Source organism: Phascolarctos cinereus, unplaced genomic scaffold, assembly GCF_003287225.1.
Source record: "Phascolarctos cinereus isolate Bilbo 61053 unplaced genomic scaffold, phaCin_HiC Scaffold_7;HRSCAF=346, whole genome shotgun sequence".
Lineage (NCBI taxonomy): Eukaryota > Metazoa > Chordata > Mammalia > Diprotodontia > Phascolarctidae > Phascolarctos > Phascolarctos cinereus.
Window position 1 is genome coordinate 70,204,509 of NW_027556180.1, and position 21,416 is coordinate 70,225,924.

The 21,416-nt window shown below is 37.8% G+C and overlaps 1 protein-coding gene across 1 annotated transcript; it reads left to right on the forward strand.

The window, feature by feature from the left end:
- The first annotated feature begins 519 nt into the window (after positions 1 to 519).
- LOC110219496 (peroxisomal trans-2-enoyl-CoA reductase-like) lies at positions 520 to 20,383 on the forward strand. Its single transcript, XM_021002887.2, is given in 9 exon segments — positions 520 to 636; positions 639 to 663; positions 5,302 to 5,435; positions 7,580 to 7,745; positions 8,877 to 8,958; positions 14,107 to 14,203; positions 14,897 to 15,007; positions 16,302 to 16,413; positions 19,783 to 20,383. Coding segments are annotated over 9 exon segments (963 nt in total). The 5' UTR covers positions 520 to 537; the 3' UTR covers positions 19,920 to 20,383.
- The last annotated feature ends 1,033 nt before the right edge of the window (positions 20,384 to 21,416 follow it).

Sequence of the window (21,416 nt, forward strand, 5' to 3'; positions counted from 1 at the left end):
TTAATTGAAGAAAGTGCATCCTATTAAGCCCAAGCCTCCCATTCCTTGCCCTGGGTCTTTCCTTTCCTTTCTTTTTTCTTTTTTCACTTGGCATCGAAGTTTAAAAAAAAAAAAAGGAGCCAGAATCTGTCATCTGAGGCTGCATCTGGACGGAAGGCGGGGAGAGAATTCAGGGTTGCTTAAACCACCTCACCTTTTCCACAGATGTTAATAGACCATTCAAAGGGCATCTGTGCAAACAGAATGCGAGGGTGCAGCGAAAAAGCTGGCGGAGTTTAGACTCCGGGGGTGGGGTATCTGCAAGGATTTCTTTTCCCCTCCGGCGATCACGAGGTGCACAAATGGGTGGTCCTGCAGGTGCAGAGAATTGGTGCTGTCCCAGGAATTTCAGCCCAACTCTGGGCTGTTGGGGACCCTGACCAGGTAAGGATAAAAAGCTCACCAGGGAAGGCAAGCAGACTGCTCAGCTGGTGTATGTCAGTTTCTTTGCCGCGGGTCGGAAATCGATCGATTTGTGGGTCAGGGACAAAGCAGGTCATGGGCACAATATCGAGGTGCAGGAGCTGCCTGGCTGCAGGGTTGTTACGGAACCAAGTGGCTATCGTCACAGGCGGCGGCACAGGCATTGGCAAGGCTATATAGCAGCCGAGCTTCTGTATCTAGGTGTGTCCACGTGCCCCGCCCGAGCCATGGTGCAGGGGAGGGGGATGAATTGGGGACGTTGAGCGGGAGGGACAGGGTTGGGGTAGAGGTCTCTGGGAGATGTTCGGGCGGTTTGGGGGACCGTGGGGTTAGAGTGGAGACACTGAGGGCGAAATGAGCAGAGCAGAAGATGCTCCAGGAGAGACCAGTCAAGGCAAGGCGACTCTAGGGGAGGGGGACGGGCATTGAGGCTAAAAGGTAGGGGCCTAATGGTAGGAGCTGGTGGGACCCTGGGAGGAGAGGGTCGAGGGAACATGGAGACGAGCTTAGGGATGATGTGGGAGAGGCACTGAGGGGACATGAAGAGGAGAGGGAAAGGGGCTGGTGCAGTCCACTGTTAAAGAAGGTCTGGTGAAGACATGAGGAGAAAGAGAGGGGCTAATGGGACACGGACTGGGGCGCCACAGAGGGATAGGGTCTGCTTAAGAGAGACAGAAACTCTGGAGTAAGAAAGTAGGGGGAGGAACAGGTTGGAGAGTCACTGGGGAGAAGGGTCAGGTCCTGGAGGGTCACTGGGGGGAAGGGCGGTGGTGGACAGGTGTCAAGGAGTTTTCTCTACTGAGAGGAATGAGACCTCTGGGAGAGGTATACTGGCAGGGGGTCCAGGGATTGTGGGTCAAAGGTAGGAGGCCAAACTGAAAGCAGGGAATTGTATTGGCATGCTAAAGAAAAATAGCATCAACTCCGGAGATTATAAGATTTACTTTTTATAACATTTCAAGCCTGTAGTCTAGAACCAATCGGCAGCATTCCACCCACAATTTAGGATAAATTAGTAACTTTCACAGTAGAAATAGCAGTAGAGAAAGGGAGAGTCATTCAAGGCAGGCAAGGGAAGGCTTCTGGGGGACTATTTGCCAAGTAGCTGACTAGTGTGTTATTGAAATGAGAAGACGTTCCCTGTGGAGGGGCAGGAGAGATAAAAGGAGATTAACAATTGTGACAGTAGTTCCTTTAGACAAAACTGCTGGGTTGAGGTAATCTTTTAGACCATACTTCAGCTGTCTCTTGTCTAAGGACTAAGACAATAGTTACTACAACAGTGGATCAACCATCAAAGTTTACTGTGTTCTTTCATAGTTCATTGTATCATGTTCCTTCTTCAATGGCAGTTGGAGACTTTCCATTATTAGATCACCAGATGGTTGGGAGTGAAGGAGGTCTTTATATTATTATTTGTTTGTCAAAGTGTCGCAGAATGATTGTGGTTCCCAACTGGGTCTAGAAAGTCAGGCTTGCCTTGGAGTCAGCTGTGACTTGGGTTTGAATGATGCTTATTACTGCAGTACTGTAACTGGGCAAGGCCCTTGACTTCCCCTCCAGCTTTTTCCTCTGGAACAAGCAGAAAATTCTTTTAGCTTCTAACTGTCACAGTTGTGAACATTGAGGGACGGACTATATTTTAAAAATGCTTTGCAAACTTTAAGTACTATAGCTTTATTTTCTTATCACTTCAGAAGGGACAGAAAGGGCTGAGAGGAAAATGGGGAGAGGGTCAGGACATAGGTGAGAAGTATAGGACTGAGAGAACAGCCTTCTAAGTGCAGTAAAGTTGTTGGCATAAGGGTGTCACCCTTTCTTGGTACTATATCACCCCTCAGTATGCCTGACATTGTATTCATCCTCTTATTTTCACTTTTCATCCTCACCTCTAGAGAAATTAGGGCAGCTAGCTTGTACAGTGGATAGAGCTCTGGGCCTAGAGTCAGGAAGACCTGAGTTCAAATCCAGCCTCAGATGCTTATTAGCCATTCGACCCGGGGAAAATCACTTAACCTTGTTTGCCTCAGTTTCCTCATTTGTAAAATGAGCTGGAGAAGGAAATGGCAATTTTTATTCTAATTAATTTGCTTAAGGATCAGAGACTCACACAATTGAAGCTGGAAGGCACCTTAGAGAATATCTAGTACAACCCCTTTGTTTTCAGTAAAACCTGGTCATCTGACCTTAGATCTTGATCATGAAAGATAAGAAGGTTTTTAGTTCAATTAGGAAAAATGTGTGGTGAACTTTTAGAAAAGGAGACCTCAAAGCATGCTAGCAATATGACCATGGATAAAGCAATTAACTTGGCTGGACCTCAGTTTCCTCATCTGTAAAATGGGAATAATGATACCTATAACAGCTACTTCAATGTTATGAGCTTCAAATGAGATTCTGTAGGTGAAATGTAACCTTTAGGACATTTATATAAATGTCAATTATTATCTTCTAACTATTTCCATTCAGTCAGTCATCTAAGTGACCCTACATGTGAGAAGAACTGGGGTACAGACAAAAATAAACAACCTTTCTAACCACTCCTATGCCCTACTGATTGTTTCCTTTCTCCCAGTCCCACACTATGGGTATCTTTTAAAGTTCTGCCCTGGGCTTCTCTCTCTACATTTTTCCCCCCTTTTGATTTGATTCATATCCACTTCTCTGTGGATGACTGCAAACTATATATGCTACTCTCTCTCCTGAGTCCCTGGTCCACATTTTTACCTACCTACTCAGCATTTTTGCACAAAGGTCCTATTAGGACATCTAACTCAAACATCCAAATCTGAACTCATCCTCCTCAACTTCTCCAAACCTGCCCCTCCCTTCCAGTGCCCCTAGTTCTGTTGGTGGCACTACTATGCACATGATTCCTCAGGTTTGAAGCCTCAGGAATTAATTCTTTTTTCTCTTTCCTTTAGTCCTAGCATCTATTTAGTTTCAAAACTCTACCTATTCCACCTATGAAATATTTCTCATGCCTATCCCCTCTACTCTACTAAATACCCTGCCACCTTTATTCAAGGCTTTATGATTTCTTCCTGGACTCTTAACTGTTCTCTGCCTCCATTCTTTCCTTTGGTCACTTCATCCTTTTAAACAGCTGCCAAAATAATCTTTCTTGTCCCTAGATATGAACATGTCACTCCTCTGCTCAAAAATCTTTAATGGCTCTTTATTGCATTTATGATAAAATATAATTTTTAAGCTCTGTATTCAAGGCCTTCTGAATTCTATTTCCAAATTACCTTTTCAGTCCTATTTATCTCTGTTCCCCATAGGAATCTATGTGCCAGCCAAGCTAGACAGCTGTTTCTCAACCTTATCCTGGTCTCTCCTGTCTTTTCTCATTCATGAAGATCATCCCCCAAACAGGGCATGCATTTTCTCCATAGCTCCATCTGCTGAAATCCCTCTCTTCAAGGCTTAGTGTAGGTGCCACCTCCTCTATGAAACCTTCTTTTAGCCAATCCAGCTGAAAGGGATCCCACCCTTAAATTTCTTATACCCCATTATCTGGATTTTTTTCTTTGCACTTGTCACAGACAACTTCAATAATTATATCTGTAAAGATCTTATTCCTACTATCAGAGACAGTAATTTTTCTTTGTGTAGCTACCCAGTGCCTTGTATACTTTTTTTTTTTTTGCCTCTGACCTGGGAATTCTTCATTTTGGGAAATTCTGATGTGGAAATTGCTTCTACCCATGAAGACTTACAACTTCTCTGTCTGTAATTTAGAGCCTTGGAGAGTTGCCTGTGGCTGTGAAAGATTAAATGATGCCCATGGTCACACAGCCAGCAGGTGTCAGGGAAGGGACCTCAGTTCTACTCTTTATGATTCCAAAAGTTGGCCCTTTATCCATTGCACCACACTGCCTCTTTGCCTTGCAAATAGCAACTGCTTAATAAATGTTTGTTGAATAAAAGGAGAAGAGCATTCTTGGGCTGACAACTACTGTGTGGGATCAGAGGCTATTTTCTTATTTTAAATCAATCAATAAGCATTTATTAAGCACCTACTGTATGACAGACACTGTCACAAAACCACCCTGGATGCATTTACAAGGATTTTCTTTATGGCCAACAGATCTCTAAGGGTTCAGGGATAGATTTCAGGGTGTCCATGAACTTGTCTTATAAGTATTATGTAATTATATACTCATATAATTAGTTTCCTTTATAGTCCTATGTATTTATTTTATGTCCTTAAAAATGTTATTCTGAGAAGGGATTCCTAATTTTCACCAGACTGCCAAAGGAGGATTCATGAGAAAAAGATTAAAAACTCCTGTGTTATTATAAAGGTACACAAACATATCAACAAACTTTATTGTAGATATAGCAATATGGTAATGAAACCCATGACCATAGGTAAGCTTCAATTACCTGAAGAAATCTGTACTTTGTGGCCAGGCATATCACAGGTTTAACAATTCAACAGAAGAAATATTTACAACTTGCGTCTAATCTGCCATAACAAAGTACAGTTGAAGAGTAGGGAGAATCATTATCATTTCTGTATTAGAGATGTTCAGGCCTTTCTTGTCTGTGAATTCATGTAGGCCCTCCCTCAGAGGAAGGCCAACAGCATATTAGGTAGTTTCTTTATGAAGGGCTTATGGAAAGACAAATAAGAATGAAAATGCAAACTTTGGGTGGGCTTTGATCTGTTAGTGGAGTATCCAAATATAATGTTATAGATTCACTGAAATATATATATATATATATATAATTACTGGTAAAGTTAGAAACAACTAATAAGGTTTTTTTGTCAATTTTATTTTATTTTCCTAATAAGATTGCTTTGTTTACTTGTTTGGTTTTTTTTACCAGAGTGTAATGTAGTTATTGCTGCCCGTAAATTTGATAGATTACAATCTACAGCAGAAGAGTTAAATGCAGACTGCCTGCCCTCCAACTCTGCCATTGTAACTCCCATCCAATGCAATATTCAAAAAGAAGAAGAGGTAAAACTAATGTCTCTAATTTTTGTTTCTCTAAAAATTATGAAAGTTATGTTAAGTGTACAGTATGGTCTTAAGTACTTCTTTGATATATTTTTTCTTGACACAGTGTACTATTGATGAGTGAAAATGCTTGGGAAATTGTTAATCTTTTCTCTGGTCAATGGCAGATTAATCATAGATACTTTTTTGTTTGACCCCTTTTTCAAAATCTTTTTACAATGTAAACTTTCTTGTCTTTGTAAGTATAGCACGGTCAACACAAATAAATCCAGTAAACATTAAGTGCCTACAATGTGCAAAGTACAAAATGCTAGATACTTGGGATTAAAAAAATAAAAAAGGAACAATCCTTTTACCCATCCTTATAGTCATCCTCATTCACACCCTACATATCCAATCCATCATCAAATCTTTACTTTACTACATTCACAATATCTCTCCTATATATATCCTCTCTACTCATACAACCAACACCACGGTATTGGCTTACTTCACCTCTCCCCAGATTAATTCAATAGCCTTCTATCTGGTCTTTCCCCCTCCCCCCCCCCTCCCCCATCAAATCTCACTCAGCATCACCCCCATTCATACTTCACTCAGGTGTGAGTGATTTCCTTTTTCTTTTAAAAAATAGTTCAGAATATTTTTTCTAAGAGCTTTAGTTACAGTGTTGGTTCTAATGAAAGCTGAAAATAAACATCTGAGACAGTTGATTTCTAATTGTATGTTGAAATCAGTGTGTTTCCATTATCACAAAAAAAACCAGTTGAGCTTTTCTTCAGATAAAGCTCAACAGCTCCATCTTCTTTAGTGTTTTATCAAAACACAAAAGGAAAAAAAATATGTGTGGAGAGGTCTTTTTTTCAGATGAGAAATTTGACTCCTGTAGTGTGACAGGTAGCAAAGGATACTTCACCCATGTATAAAGATAGGAGATTGTTCCAAAATAGGACCAAATGCTTCAAAAATCAGAAGACTTCTATTCTGCATTGACTTTCAAATCCTAGACACCACAGAGTAGGAATTTCTAACTCAAATACAAATGGATCCCTGTAACTTTTATATTGACTAAGAAAACCAGAAATTAACATTATCTGTGTTATACTTTTTATTAATTGTACTTTTTATTAATTTTTTAAAAATTCCCAATTACATTGTAATCTGGTTCCAGCCACACTTAGGAGTGCCTTGGGCCAACTGTTTGACATGTCTGCTCCAGAGAAATGTCTGCTCTTCCTGACTGTGTCTTTGAAATGTCACCAGCCCACCAAGTTTGGGATGGATATGGGCTATCCTTTTTCTGGAGAGGTTTCTAGCATCATTTCAAACAGAAGCATTACCCACACCTCAACAAATTTAAACATTTGTGTTTTCTTCCAAGATTTATGTGAAAAACTCCTCTCACTAGTTCTGTGACCCTGGACAAGTCACTTAACCCCGTTGCCTAGCAAAACAAAACAAAACAAACAAAAAACTCCATTCAGTGTCTAGAACAGTCATCTCTGTGTCCTTCTTAAGTCATCCAGGTGTTGAGAATGGATGAAAGTCTTACCTGAAGCTCAGGAAGAAAAAAGGCTGGAGTGATGAATGGTGTGTGATTGAACTGCTTCAGCTGTCTATGTGCAGCCTGCTCTGAACTACAACCTCAAAGGTTATTTTCCCCCCAAATAAGTATTCCTGTGAACACAAATACAAGTGCAACTCTATGAAATACTGAAATATGGAAAGACATGTGACTCTCAATTGTAACTATGGAAACTTGATCACTTGCTTAATTTTTATTGCCCCTTCTGAAGTTTCCAAAGAGAAGCTCCAGTCAGTTAAAATGGACTTATATTCAAATTATTACTGCAAAGCCTCCACTGAGTATATTCCTCCCTTTTGGGGGCTTGAATATTTTACTTGTCTTTTTTTATTGTTGATTTAAAAAATACACTGAATTCATGTTAAAACCCAACTGTCAAAAAAAAAAACACAAAAAACCCCCAAAACCAACTGTCCAAATGGATCTCAACATAGATCTCACAAACCAGCAGGAGTTAGAACCCATTGTGGAGGTATGCCAGTCTTGCTAATCTTCATTACTGGGTCACCAGTAACAGTTTGGGCCCACTGATCAATTTACTTTCAAACTGCTGTTTTAGGTCAACAATTTGGTTAAATCTACATTAGATGTCCATGGTAAGATCAATTTCCTGGTGAACAATGGAGGAGGCCAAGTCTTATCTCCTACTGAACTCATTACTTCAAAGGGATGGAATGCTGTGATCGAAACCAACCTGATGGGCACTTTCTACCTTTGCAAAGCAGGTAGGGATGGGTGAATGCTCAGAGAATCTAGGCCTTTCTTCATTTTTTGATCATAACCCCCCCCCAGAAGTATTACTTGTATTGAGGTACACAGTTCTTAAAAGAGCTCGGACTTCGCAAATGTGAATGTTTCCTCCATTGATGTATGTTGAAGCCTCTCTACCATTTAGTAGCTGGCCTTTGTGAGTAGTTAAAATATTTATCATCTTGCAGCCTTCCTGATGGTGGATACCTCCAGACAGTCTTAGGCTGATCCTCAGGAAATGAACCTGGAGGCCTTCCCCAAAACACACTTGGGGTGGTGGCTTGAACTGTGACCTGTCAGATATCAGAATAAAGCCAAGCACATGTGGAAAAGAGACTTTTATCTAAAGAAAGATTTAAAAAAGTAAACTTATATGGCATTATTTAACCTGGAGATAACAAATTGAAGGGTTAACTGAATAGCGGTCTTCATGCCCAGCAACAGTTTGCAAAGGATTACAGGGAACAGCCATTTGCCATCTCCACTGAGGACTGAAATAGAGCAAAGGAGAGGAGAGAGTGGGAGAAGCAAAGTTCTGATGATAGAAGGCTGGGCTAGATTTGGCTCATAGCCTGTAGGTTGCCAACTCCTGAACTAGGCTGTCAGAAAGCTCTTGTTCTGATCTTTATATTCTGGGAGCTTATAGTTAAAAGAGGAGACTCATAATTCAGTTTTATCTGTGAAATGGCAAAATAATACTACTTGCCTCATGGGGTTGTAAGGATCAAACAAGAAGACACAATGTAGAATACTTTGAAAACTTAAAGCATAATGTAAATGCTAGCTAGCTGAATATTTTGAACAAAGCTGGTGGTGTTTTGCTAATTTCCACTGATCTGGTGTTTGGATATCCTAAAAAGAACATGTTTGACAGGCTGAAAGTCTCAGGATGAAAAATCTGCAGCTGGAAGGATTGTTAGAGGTCATCTCATCCAACTGCTTCATTTTGTAAATGACAGATCTGAAGCTCAAAGAGGTCATTTAAGTAGCAAGTGGCAGAACAGAAATTTGAACTGAGATGATCTGATTTCAGAGTCACCCCTTATTCTATTACCCCATGTTGTCTGGAAATGATTTAATTGGATTGTCTTTTGTCTGTTATATAGCTTACAAGTCCCGGATGAAGGAACATGGAGGGTCTATTGTGAACATGATCACCATAATGAATAATGGATTTCCTGAAGCTGCGTAAAGATTTTTAAAGCCTTCTTTTGTCTTGGGATCCTGCTTAAACTCTTAAATGTAGTTTTAGTGCCTCTTGTGCTTTCAGACTGCCTTTTTTTTTCCTTCTGGGCTCTAAGAAGATACTTTTCAAAGTATTCCTACACACTTGGCACCATGCTTAGGTCCATTTTTGTTACAGGATTGCTTCTTTGATAAGGTGTGAGGTGATGCAATCGAAGCATATGCCAAGCATTGACATACTACTCATAGTCAGGGCTGCCAAAAGCTCTTTACTCATAGATGCCATAGATGTTTCTGATGATCTACTGCATATCCTTTCTGTCTGTCATACCATAGACACATTGTGCTTATCCTCCATCATCTCCTCACCATGATTTTCTTTGTTAACTATCTAGAGAGGACTCTAGGATAAAGCTAGTTTTTTTAAGACTTTCTCAGGTTTTAGTCCTTTCTTGTGTGTTGCAATAGCTGCAGGTTGAATTATCTATGAAATCCTTAGGTACTACTTGGAGTATGTGCCATTTCTCTTGGATGTTTTTCTGCCTTTTTGCCTTTTTGTATTTCAGATGTGAGTTAAAAATACTTTTTTTTTTTTGGCAGGAGTGGGGAGGCTCTTCTAAGAACTGTCTTTTTTAATTTAATATTTCATTTTCCCCCAAGTACATGTAAAAATAAATTTTAACATTCATTTTTAAAAATTTAGAGTTCCAAATTCTCTCCTTCCTTCCCTCTTCATTTGGAAGGCAACCAATTTGGTATAGATTTCCATATTAGTCATGTTGTGAAAGAAAATATAGATTAAAAAAAGAAAACAGGAAAAATAGGTTAAAAAAATGTTTCACTTTACATTGAGACTCCATCAGTTCTTTCTCTAGAAATCGATACTGTTTTCATAAGTCCTTCAGAATTGTTTTGGGTCACTGTATTGCTGAAAATAGATAAGTCATTCACTGTTGATCATTATACAATATTGCTCTTACTGTATACAAGGTTCTCCTGGTTCTGCTAATTTTATGTTACCTCAGTTCATGTAAGTCTTTCCAGGTTTTACTGAGAGTATCCTGCTTGTCATTTCCTATGTCATAGCATTATTACATCACAACCATATACAACCACTTGTTCAGCCATTGCCAAATGGATGGACATCCCCTCAATTTCCAATCATTTGCCACCTCTGAAAGAGCTGCTATAAATATTTTTGTACATACAGATCCTTTTCCTTTTTTTTTTGTCTCTTTGGGATATAGACCTGTTAGTTATATTGCTTGATCAAAGGGTATGCACGGTTTTATAGGCCATTGAGGCATAGTTCTAAATTGCTCTCCAGAATGATTGAATCAGTATACTTCACCAACAATGCATTAGTGTTTTAATTTCCCCACATCCCCTCCAACATTTATCATTTTTCTTTTCTGTCATATTAGCCAATATGATAGGTGTGGGGTGGTAGCTCAGAGTTGTTTTAATTTGCATTTCTCTACTCAATAGTGATTTAGAAAATTTTTCATATGACAATAGATGGCTTTAATTACTATACCTGAAAACCACTTGTTCATATTCTTTGACCATTTATCAATTAAGCAGTGGCTTATAAATTTAGCTCAGTTCTCTATATGTTTGAGAAATGAGGTCTGAATCAGAAAATTTGCTATAACACTTTTTTCAGTTAGGATTGCTATATATTTCCCTTCATCCTGTGTTTCTCCTACTTTCTCTCTCCTTTCACCTGCCCATTCTCAGAAGTGTTTTGCTTCTGACTTTTATCTACACCAATCTGCCCTCCCTATTATCTCCCTCACCCTTGCCCACCCCATCTGCTACCTTTCCTACTTTCCTGTAGAGGAAGATAGATTTCCCTCTGAGTATATTATCCCTCTGTCAGCCAATTCTGATGAGAGTAAGGTTCATGCATCAGACCTGCCCTCTACATTTATCATCTTCTCCTCCACTGTAAAATCCCTTTGTCCCTCTTTTATGTCAGATTTTACCTGATTCGACCTCTCCATTTCCCCTTCCCTAGTGCATTTCGCTTTCTCACCCCTTGATTTTATTTTTTAAGATATCATCACACTTGTGGCCTCTGTTTATATATATACTCTTTTATAACTGCCCCAATAATGAGTAACTTTTTAGAAGATGCAAGTATCATTTTCCCACGTTGTAATGTAAACAGTTAAATCTTTTTGAATCCTTTATGATTTCTTTTAATTGTTTACCTTTCTATGATTTTCTTGAAATTTGTATTTGAATGTCAAATTTTCTATTTGTCTATTTGTCTCTGGTCTGTGTAACAGGAGGGATTAAAAGTCCTCTATTTCATTGAATATTAATTTTTTCTCCCTGAAGGATTATACTCAGTTTTGCTGGGTATGTGATTCTTGGTTGAAATTCTAGCTCCTTTGCTCTCTGGAATATTATATTGTAAGCTCTCTGGTCCTGCAATGAAGAAACTGCTAAATCATGTTATCCTGACTGGGACTCCATGATATTTCAAATATTTCTTTTTGGCTGCTTGCAATATTTTCTCTTTGATCTGGGAGCTCTGGAATTTGGCTATAATATTTCTGACAGCTTTCATTTTGGGATCTTTTTCAAGAGGCTAACAATGGATTCTTTCAATTTCTGTTTTACCCTCTGGTTCTAGGGTATCAGGGCAATTTTCCTTGATAATTTCTTGAAAGATGATGTCTAGGCTCTTTTTTAGATCACAGCTTTCAGGTAGTCCAATAATTCTTCAGTGATCATTCTTGGTTCTCTTTTCCATGTCAGTTGTTTTTCCAAAGAGATATTTCACATTTTCTTCTATTTTTTCCTTCTTTTGATTTTGTTTGATTGTTTCTTGAGGTCTCATGGAGTCATTAGCTTCTACTTGCCCCATTCTAACTTTCAAGGAGTGATGTTCTGTGAACTTTTTAACCTCCTTTTCCATTTGCCCAGTTCTACTTTTTAAAGAGTTGTTTTCTTCAATGAATTTTTGTTCCTCTTTTTCCACTTGGCCAATTCTGCTTCCTAAAGAGTTCTTCCCTTCCTTGGAAGTACCATTTTTGTAGATCTTTTTTGTTTGTTTGTTGGACAAATTTGGCTTTTCAAGGCATTCTTCTCTTCACTGGATTTTTGTGATTCTTTTACCATTTGGCTTATTCTGTTGTTGTTGTTGTGTTTTAAGATGTTATTTTCTTCAGTATCTTTTGTGTCTCCTTTACCAAGATGTTGCCTTTTTTCCCCATGATTTTCTTACATTACTCTCATTTTTCGTCTCAATTTTTCCTCTGCCTCTTTTGCCTGATTTTTAAATTCCTTTTTAAGCTCTTCCATGGCCTGAGCCCAATCCATATTTTTATTTGAGGCTTTGGATATAGGAGTTTTGACTTTGTTGTCTTCATTTGAGTTTATGTTTTGATCTTCCCTGTTCCCATAGTAACTTTCTATAGATACGATCTTTTTCTGCTCTTTGCTAATTTTTCCAGCCTATTTGACTTTTAATTCTATGTTAAGCTGGAATTCTGCTTCTAGAGTGGAGGAGGCATTGTCCCAAGCTTCAGGTTTTTTTTTTCCCAGAGATAATTCTGAGGACCTGTAAGTTTTTGGTACTTCCAAGGAAATATGATCTAGGGTGAGTTGTGTTTACTGCTCTCCTGGCCTGTGCTCTAGTCTCTGATCACAATCACTCTTTTCTGCCTGGAACTGTGAATAAGGTGTCAGCTCCCCTGTGGCCACAAGCTCTGGCATAATAGTGCTCCTCCTCACCCTGGGGTCACATGGCTGTGACTCAAATTCAAGTATGGACAATGCAATAGATTCCTGCCCCTGGTGCTAGCCCAAGGAACCTCTGTAATCTCCTTCTGAACGGTTGTCAGACTCCCTCTCCATCTGTGGGCTGAGAGGTCCTGAAACTGTCACTGCTGCCACTGATATAGTACCAACTCAGATTTACTGCTGGTTTACTGTGGCATGGCCTGTGCTGAACTGACCTGTACTTTCACCCTGCAACAGACCATTCCTGCAGACCTTTTAAGTTGTCTTCGGCTGAAAAATTGTTTCATCCCAATCTTTGTGTGTTCTCATTTGTGTGTTCTGCCACTCCAGAATTTGTTTAGAGATATTCTTTAAAGTTTTTAGAAGAGTTTTTGGGAGAGCACAGGGGGGGTCCCTGCTTTTTTTTTTCTGCCATCTTGGCTCCCAATGCTATTTCTTAATTGTTTGTTCTCTTTTTACAGAACACCTTTTCATCTTTTATTTTCTCAAGTAGGGCTTCTGCTTTTATTCTCAAAATGTCCTTCCTCACATAAAAAGCAATTTAGTGAAACAGGCAAACTTGAGAGACTAATTAGTTATGAAATCTTTCAGATAAAATAAAAGTGGGACAATGATAGACACTTGATACCAGGTTGCAGACTGAGTAAAGATCTTTGGGTAGAATGAAATGTAACAAATCATTAGAAACTGAAGCATCTAGTAATTTTTTAAAAAGATACCAGCACTAAATTCTTTGTTTTCAAAGTGCTACTCGTAAGTTCCCAGTTGTTCTTTATTTCTTACCAGCATTGTCTAATTGGAAGGAAGATATGTGAAGGAGTGTCTTTACATCAAATAACTTTGTATAATCAGATTTCCAAGCTCCAACCATAGTCTGTGCACCACCTCTAAATGTAATATCAAAGTTGTTTTTGTTTTAATTTTTGAGTATGGGTTCCCATGGCCTAACACAATATCTTCTTTTTTTTTTTTTTGGCCTAGGAAATGTAGTTAAGTGACTTGCCCAGGGTCACTTAGGAAGTGTTATGTGTCTGAGGCTGGATTTGAACTCAGGTCCTCCTGAATCCAGGGCTGGTACTGTATCCACTGCCCCAGCTAGCTGCCCCCATAATATCTTTTAAAGAGTGGTTTTGCTACTTATTTTCATAAGTTTGGGTGGTACATAGGGAGTTTTATTTTGGTTTCCAGGATAACTTCTTGGAACTTGCTAGAAATGTGAAACTGTTTCCTCTTATTTTCTACAAGACAATCAGTATTGGTATAGTCCCAAGTATTTCTAAATAGGAGTATCTTGTTTGAACTATTCTTCTGTGACTTAGTACACCAGTTAGTTTTCATGAAAATATGAATCATTAGTGGAAATTGAATGAAGTCTTAATTTTTTTTCTTTAAAAGTCACAGTGGAGCAGCAAGAGCTGGTGTTGAAAATATGAGCAAAACTTTAGCAATGGAATGGGCCTGCCATGGAATAAGAATCAATTGCATCAGTCCTGTAAGTAACCAGTTATGTGTATGCAATTTGTGTACTTATTGTCACGTTTTCCTTGTTAGTCATAGATACATTCTATGTTAATATTAACTACAAAACAGAACATTAGACAAGATACAAGTTAGAGAGAGATTCTATATATTGTCAAAGTATTCTTTGATGTATAACAAAATTTATGAAAAATTTTTCTAGCTCATTCATGTGTTTTGTTTGTTTGGCTTTAACTCCTTGAGAAAAGCTGGAGGCAATGAACATCAAGTCAAAGTGGTAAGGAGGGTGGAAGAGTAATAAGTTGGCAAAACATATGCTAACTAGCAGGAAAATATTCAGTGTATAGTAAAATATCCAGACATAAATCTCTGTCAAAAATGACATTGGCTTTTTTTTTTTAAGTTTAGGCCATACATTCTAAGTGCTACTGACAAATAAAGTTTTTCCTTGTATGCCCTTACTGGCCTGATGGGGCAACTAGGTCAGAGACCCCAGTTGGTATATATTTCCATATTAGTAGGTAATCCACTTGGGGAGAACAAATTGTACATGATATTGCTGAGAAGCATACATAGTAGCTCTAGGGACCTCTATATCTAATCTCTTCTGCTGTTTACATCTCTTTGCTGGTAGTTCTAGCTGAAATTCAACTCTTCTTTGGCTTAAACAATTTTTAAAATGTTCCCTTTTTGTCCCTCAACCTAGGGAGCAATTTATTCCGCAACATCCTTCAGCAACTATGAAGACTTTGGAAAGGACAAAATTATAGCATGCTTTCAACATTGTGCAGCTAAGAGACATGGTGTTCCTGAGGAGGTAATCTCTCTTTCTCTGTCTGTCTCTCTGTGTATCTGTCTCTCTTCCCACCCTCTTCTTTTTCCTCTATTCCCCATGTCTATCTCTCATTCTCTTCCCTCCTTTTCTCTCATCCTTCTTCCTTCTCTCTATCCAAAATTTTTCATATAGCCACAGAATATTAGAGCTTCAAGGAACATTGGGAAAGAGAGGAGGGCAGAAAAAAACTATTGAGGGAACATCTTCCCATTCAACTTTTAAAAGAACTTCAAATAGTTAATGGATCCACTAAAGTTTTGGTTGATACAGTTTTCTGGGATGCAAAGTGCTCAGTTGATAGAAATCAGTTGGAAGATGTTCGCACAAGGCTGTGTGAATAGACAGAAGAAAGGTATTTGGTCTTCAGTGCCTTCAGATGCAGTTAGGGAAAAACTATCAGAACCATATGCATTTCATAACTCATCATTTTGTGGGTAATGCACATTTGCTCTTTCTCAATTAATGTGGTCTTTCAGATTAGTGAGCTCTAAGAAAGGTCTAAGTCATTTAATTATGTATACCAACTAGCATCCAGTTTCCCTAAGTTAATTATCTTGAGATAATGGATTTGGTAATTTGGAACATGTGTGTTTAGATGAATGGATGGAAGACTTTTTACATGTACTGGAGGAATAGTGCCTAATTTGAAGTTTAAAACAGCAAAACTTTTCATCCCAATACATGAACAAAAATAATGCTAATTTTACATTGAGAAAATATGAGCCATACACACACATACATACATATATTTATATATAAAAATATATAAAATATATAAATATATATATGTGGATATTATAGGTTATTCATATGTATGACAAATGAATATTCATTTTATTGATTATATCTAGTGTATTGAATGTACACACATATCTGATTGTATTTAGGCAGTCTGCACTCTGTACTACTTCATATTTCACCATTAATTCATTCCATACAGACAAAAAAAAAAGGAATTGGCCTTTACCTTTTCTACTTTTACCTTCTTGTTCAGTAATTTCCACAATTATTCAGACAAAAGCAATAAAACAATGCATAGTTAGGATGCATAAAGCACATTTGTAGTCAGAGTTTTGCTTTAAAATATGGAATCCAGGAATATCAAGAATAGGAACCATACATATGTATAGGGCCATGGGCCTAGAAGCTATATCTACATATATATATGTGTATGTATATACACATTCACTTAGAAATATATATGTGTGTGTATATATATGGATCTATATGTCATGCTGAACACATGAATATAAAATAGTTATATTTTATTTCTTAGATCTCTTCCATGGTGTGTTTCTTGTTATCTCCTGCTGCCTCATATATTACAGGACAAACAGTGAATGTCGATGGTGGTAATACTTTATATTCCCAAATGTGGGATATACCAGGTGAGTCATAAAGAAAAATGAGTAATCAACAACTTTGTACCTTGCTGTTTGGGCTTTTAAATTTTGATATCTCTCTCTCTCTCTTTCTCTCTCTCTCCCCCTCTCCCTCTCCCTCTCCGTCTTCCTCTGCCTCTCCCTCTCTCTCTCTTTCCATTGAAGCAAAAAGAGAAAACTCCTAAATTTATGCTAAATAATTTGAAAATGAAATTATCTTTTAACATAAACTCTTTGTAGAATTTGGCTATATAGAAAATCAATTTTCTCTCTCTTTTCAGTTTGGATCAATCAGTTAATATATATTAAATATATGTTGACTGTCTTGACTGACTGGGTGGATGGAAATAGAGACCCCAAAATAATTCTGTATGTAGTGAAATGTTTTACTAGTTAGAATAAAGTTTAAAATAAGTACTAAGTAAGAATAAAGGATAAGAATGAGAAGAACTTTGCCTGCAAGGATGATATCATTGTGACCTATTAAAACAAGCTGTTGATGCTGATAATTGGGACATGTGTAAAGAAAAAGACATTATTATTGATCATCACTATTGCGTAAACAAGTTTAGCCAACATAAAATAGAAATCATATCAGGAAAGTCAAAACAGCTCAAAACCTCCTTTGCCAAACAGAGATATCCAGCATCCAAAGATAATACAATTTTAGGATATGATTTCATTTGTGGAATGTTACAGAGGAGGAAGGAGGAAAATTATGAGTGCTATTACCTCACAAATCAGTGTAGAGAGTGGAGGGGGAAAAATCTTGAAGAAAACTTTGTTTGAGTTCTAAGTCAGATTATCTTGAGAGAATTTAGAAATGAAATTAGGAAAACAGCAAAAGTGGAACAGCTATGGCAGTGTTTATATAACAGATTATGTCCATCATAAGCTTCCTCTTCTCTTCTTGCTACTTAGTCAACTCCAGTGTGTAATGTATTGCTTCTAGAATAAAATAGAAAACTCCTTTTTATCTTTGAAACCCCTTCATGAAGAGGCACCAACCTATCTTCTTAATGTCATTGGACATTATTCCCCTCCCACACTCTATTCCCCTTCTCTCTATTCTTCACATATAACATTCCACCCTCTCTTTGCCATGCCTTCGCATTAGCCAACCCATATGTGTGGAGTGAACTCCCCTCCTACTTCTACCTCATAGAGTCCCTCTCTTTCTTTAAGACTTTGCTCAGCCACCATTTGCTGCAGGAAGCTTTACCTGATCCATCTCAACTCCCTCCCAAACTCCCTCATATTCAAATACTTTGCACATATTTGTATTTATTAACTTTATATTTGTTGTATTTATGTATATACTTCCCCATTTAATTACTATTTTGGAAAGCATTCATTAAGCATTTATGTGCAAATCACAGGGATAAGTGTAAGAGATACAAATCAAAACCAGAGGTTGTGCAATGGAATGTACATTCCCTGTGAATAGGGATTCTTTCATTTTTTTTTTTTGTACCAGCATCTGAGATCTTGGAACAATACATCACACGTAGTAGGCTCTTGATAAATACTTTTTGATTGATTAAATGATCATGTTTGGATTTTTCACACCCTTCTCCAATGTGATATATTAGAGAGTGGAAATGGTAGCAAAGCAGGTGAAGATACAAAGAACAGCTGAATCATACCAAGTACTTATGGAAGAAATCTGTACTGAGGGTGATACAATTTTAAAAGTATTGGGGGATTGATATGATAATATGAAAAAGGATAAAAACAACTGGAAATAAATCAAAGTCGCTATTATCACCAACAAAAAGGTTATCCAGAAATTGTTAATAACTACAGACCAATTTGTTTTCTTTCTCATCTCTGTCAAAACTTTAAGAGATAGATCTACACATTTATCAGTTCAATTCAGCAAATATACTGTGGGCAAGGTAAGGTACTTAGTAATACAAGACAGAAGTTCAGGAGAGACATTTGGGCTGGATAAAGAAATAACTTGGGTCCAAACCGAAAGGAATATACAGGAAATTTTTCTGCATAGAGGTGAAAATTGAACCCACACAAGCTGAGGAGCTCCCCAAGGGATTAAGTGGTTAAAATTAGGTTCAGGACAGGCCCTTGTGGGACACTCACACTTAGTGGGTAAGATGAGATGTTCAAAAGATTAAGAGATCTAGAAGTGGGAGGGAGATACCTTAAAGGCCAGCCTAATAGGTGGCTGGATGTCCAAGGTCACACTTGTCCTCTACTTAATAGCCTAGAGTAGCTCCCCACTGACTGTCAAATAAACGAAATCTCCTTATCTTGCCAGACAGAGGTTTCCACGATCTGACTCCTACTTTCATGTTCAACCTCATTTCATAGTATTCACCTTCAGGTAGTCTGCCTTCTAGCCAAACTGTACTACTCTCCATTTCTCAGGTGAATCTTTTCTCCCCTTTCCATGCTTTTGCTCACTCTCTTCCCCATGCCTGGAATGGATTCCTTTCCTCTGAGCCATTTCTATGCCTTGACGTTCTTCCTGTTCTTTAAATGTCCAACTCAGTGCCACATCCTCCAGGAAGCCTTCCCTGATGTCTCCTCTCTCCCACCCCTCCATGAAAACGATGGTTTGCTTTCATGACTTTCTCTAGCAATGTTCAGCACCTCATAGTTAAGGATATCTTTGATGAAAAGAGAAAAAAGAAAAGTTTCCTTGTTTGTGAAAAAAGGGTGGGAGGAGTTTGGAATAGATGACCTCTAGGATTGCTTCTAGCTCTAAATGTATGATGCTATTATAGGCAATCCTCACAACAACCCTGGGAGACAGGTGCTATTATCCCCATTTTATAGATAAGGAAGCTGAGGCAAACTGATTCACCCAAGATCACACTGCTAGTAAGTGTGTGAGACCATATTTCCACTCATCTTCCTTACACCAGGCCTAGCACTCTATGCATTATGCCATTTAGCTAGGAAGCGGTACCAACATCATCAAGATGCTGGATCTGTTGAAGAACTAAAGTGTATTGTTCTGAATATAGGTCACCTTTGCATAAAAGCTGTATCCCTAAAATGAAATCTTTTTTACAATAAAAAAGATGCTATCACAAACATCAAAACCAAACCCACCAATTATAGTCCATAATCATGTTTTTATGTCAGATTTTTGATTATGTAATATTACCTCTGTTCAGACCAATGTCATATAATGCCTTAATAATACGAGTTAATTAAATCATAATTAGTGAATGTGTTCAATGTTCTGATAATGATGGGGTTGCCCCCACTAGTTTTAGGGGATTTGTTGGAAAGACAGTCCTAGGCCTGGGATGGGTTTAGGAATATGTTTATTTCCCAAAAGGAAAAAAAAATCATACATTTGCCAATAACAACTCAAGGGTTATTTCACTCATTTAATCTTAACAGACCATGACAATTGGCCTGATGGATTATGGGACCTTTCCACAGTCAAAAGAATGAAAGCTGCCTTTAAGGAGAAATCCAAACTTCAAACTGAGGAAAATAAGAAAATGGAGTCTTCTCTACTTCCAGCTAAAGAATGACTTTTTATACTTTCTAGGAATTTGTCCTTTTTATGGAAACTTGCTTACTGCTTTTAAAACATTATAAATTACATCTTGACATAAAGTATGCCTTGAAAGAATTTTAAAACAGTGCTTTGGCCTGCATGTTTTTAAATTTTTTTTTTTTAATGTTGGTGTGAATGACTAAGAACTTAGAAAAGCATAAACTTCAACTGATCACTTCTCCTGCCCTGATCCTTACCTATTAAAATTAGGAATATATAGGGAGATTAAATGTACTTGTTTATCCTTTTAAGCAGTTGAGTGAAGAAAAAAATTAATGGTGGTGTTCTCTCTTCCTTCTTAGTTCTATTGTATAGCCCAAAAATGAGAGAGCAAGTCTGAATAGTGATGGAATTGTGGCTTTGCAAGCACTGTTGTATAACTCAGTTAATTGGAGGTAGAGGTATATTTGGGGGGATTAATAAACTTATGTTTAATAATGTCTGTTTCTGTGTTGTTTCTAAAACCAAACTAAGTAAATGCTCCATACATACTTCCACATATGAAAATCACAACCTTGATAGAAATTTTAGATATGTATGAGAAAAGGTATTTCCAGTATCATACGGATTATTGAGGAATGCAGAGTCTTCAGAGGAGAGCTAGATTTCTGACTGCAGAGCCATGGGAAGAGTTTGAGAGGAACAGAACTCAAATGAAGAGCCAGGTTTGCACTTTAAGATTAGTGCATTAAATGACATTCTATTCACTATTTCTTTAAGAATGCATTATTAATATTTCAAAGAAGTTGAATTTAAACTTGCTGGCTTATAGTATTTATTCTACTTTCTTCCCTTTTTAAAAACAAATGAAACAGTATCTTGTGTACTCCAGGTCTGTTGGACCATTCCTTTTCTCCACAATATTTCTCCCATTTTTTTTTGCTCTCTGTTTTTAACTTACCAAACAAAATAAAAATTACATGTATGTTGTATAGTAGAAAAAAATTTACATAAAATTGTAGGCTTATCTTTCATATATCTTAGTTTTCTTTTAAAGTACCATATTTAATAAGTTCAACCTGTAGCTTCAAAGCTGTCCTGCTTATTTGTGGTACTTTTTGGCTTTTGATCTCAGCATTAAAAAAATAAGCCCTCAATGTTCTTTCCTTCTTCTTTCCCTCCTTTTTCTTTCTTCCTTCTTTCCTTTCTTTCCTTTTTTCCTTTCTTCCTTCCTTCCTTTCCTTCCTTCCTTCTTTCCTTCCTTCCTTCCTTCCTTCCTTCCTTCCTTCCTTCCTTCCTTCCTCTCCCTTTCTCTCTTTCTCTTTCTTTTTTTTCTTTCCCATCTTTCCTTCTCCATCCTCCCTTATCCTACTTCCCACCCCTATCCTTACTGGAAAAAAAATGCATAGCCAAGTAGAACAGATTTTTACACTAGCTGTTTCTGAAAATACATGTCTTATTTTACACCTTGAGTCTGTCACCTCACCTCCCTATCAAAAGGTGAAAGGCAATGTTTCATTTGGCAACAGTC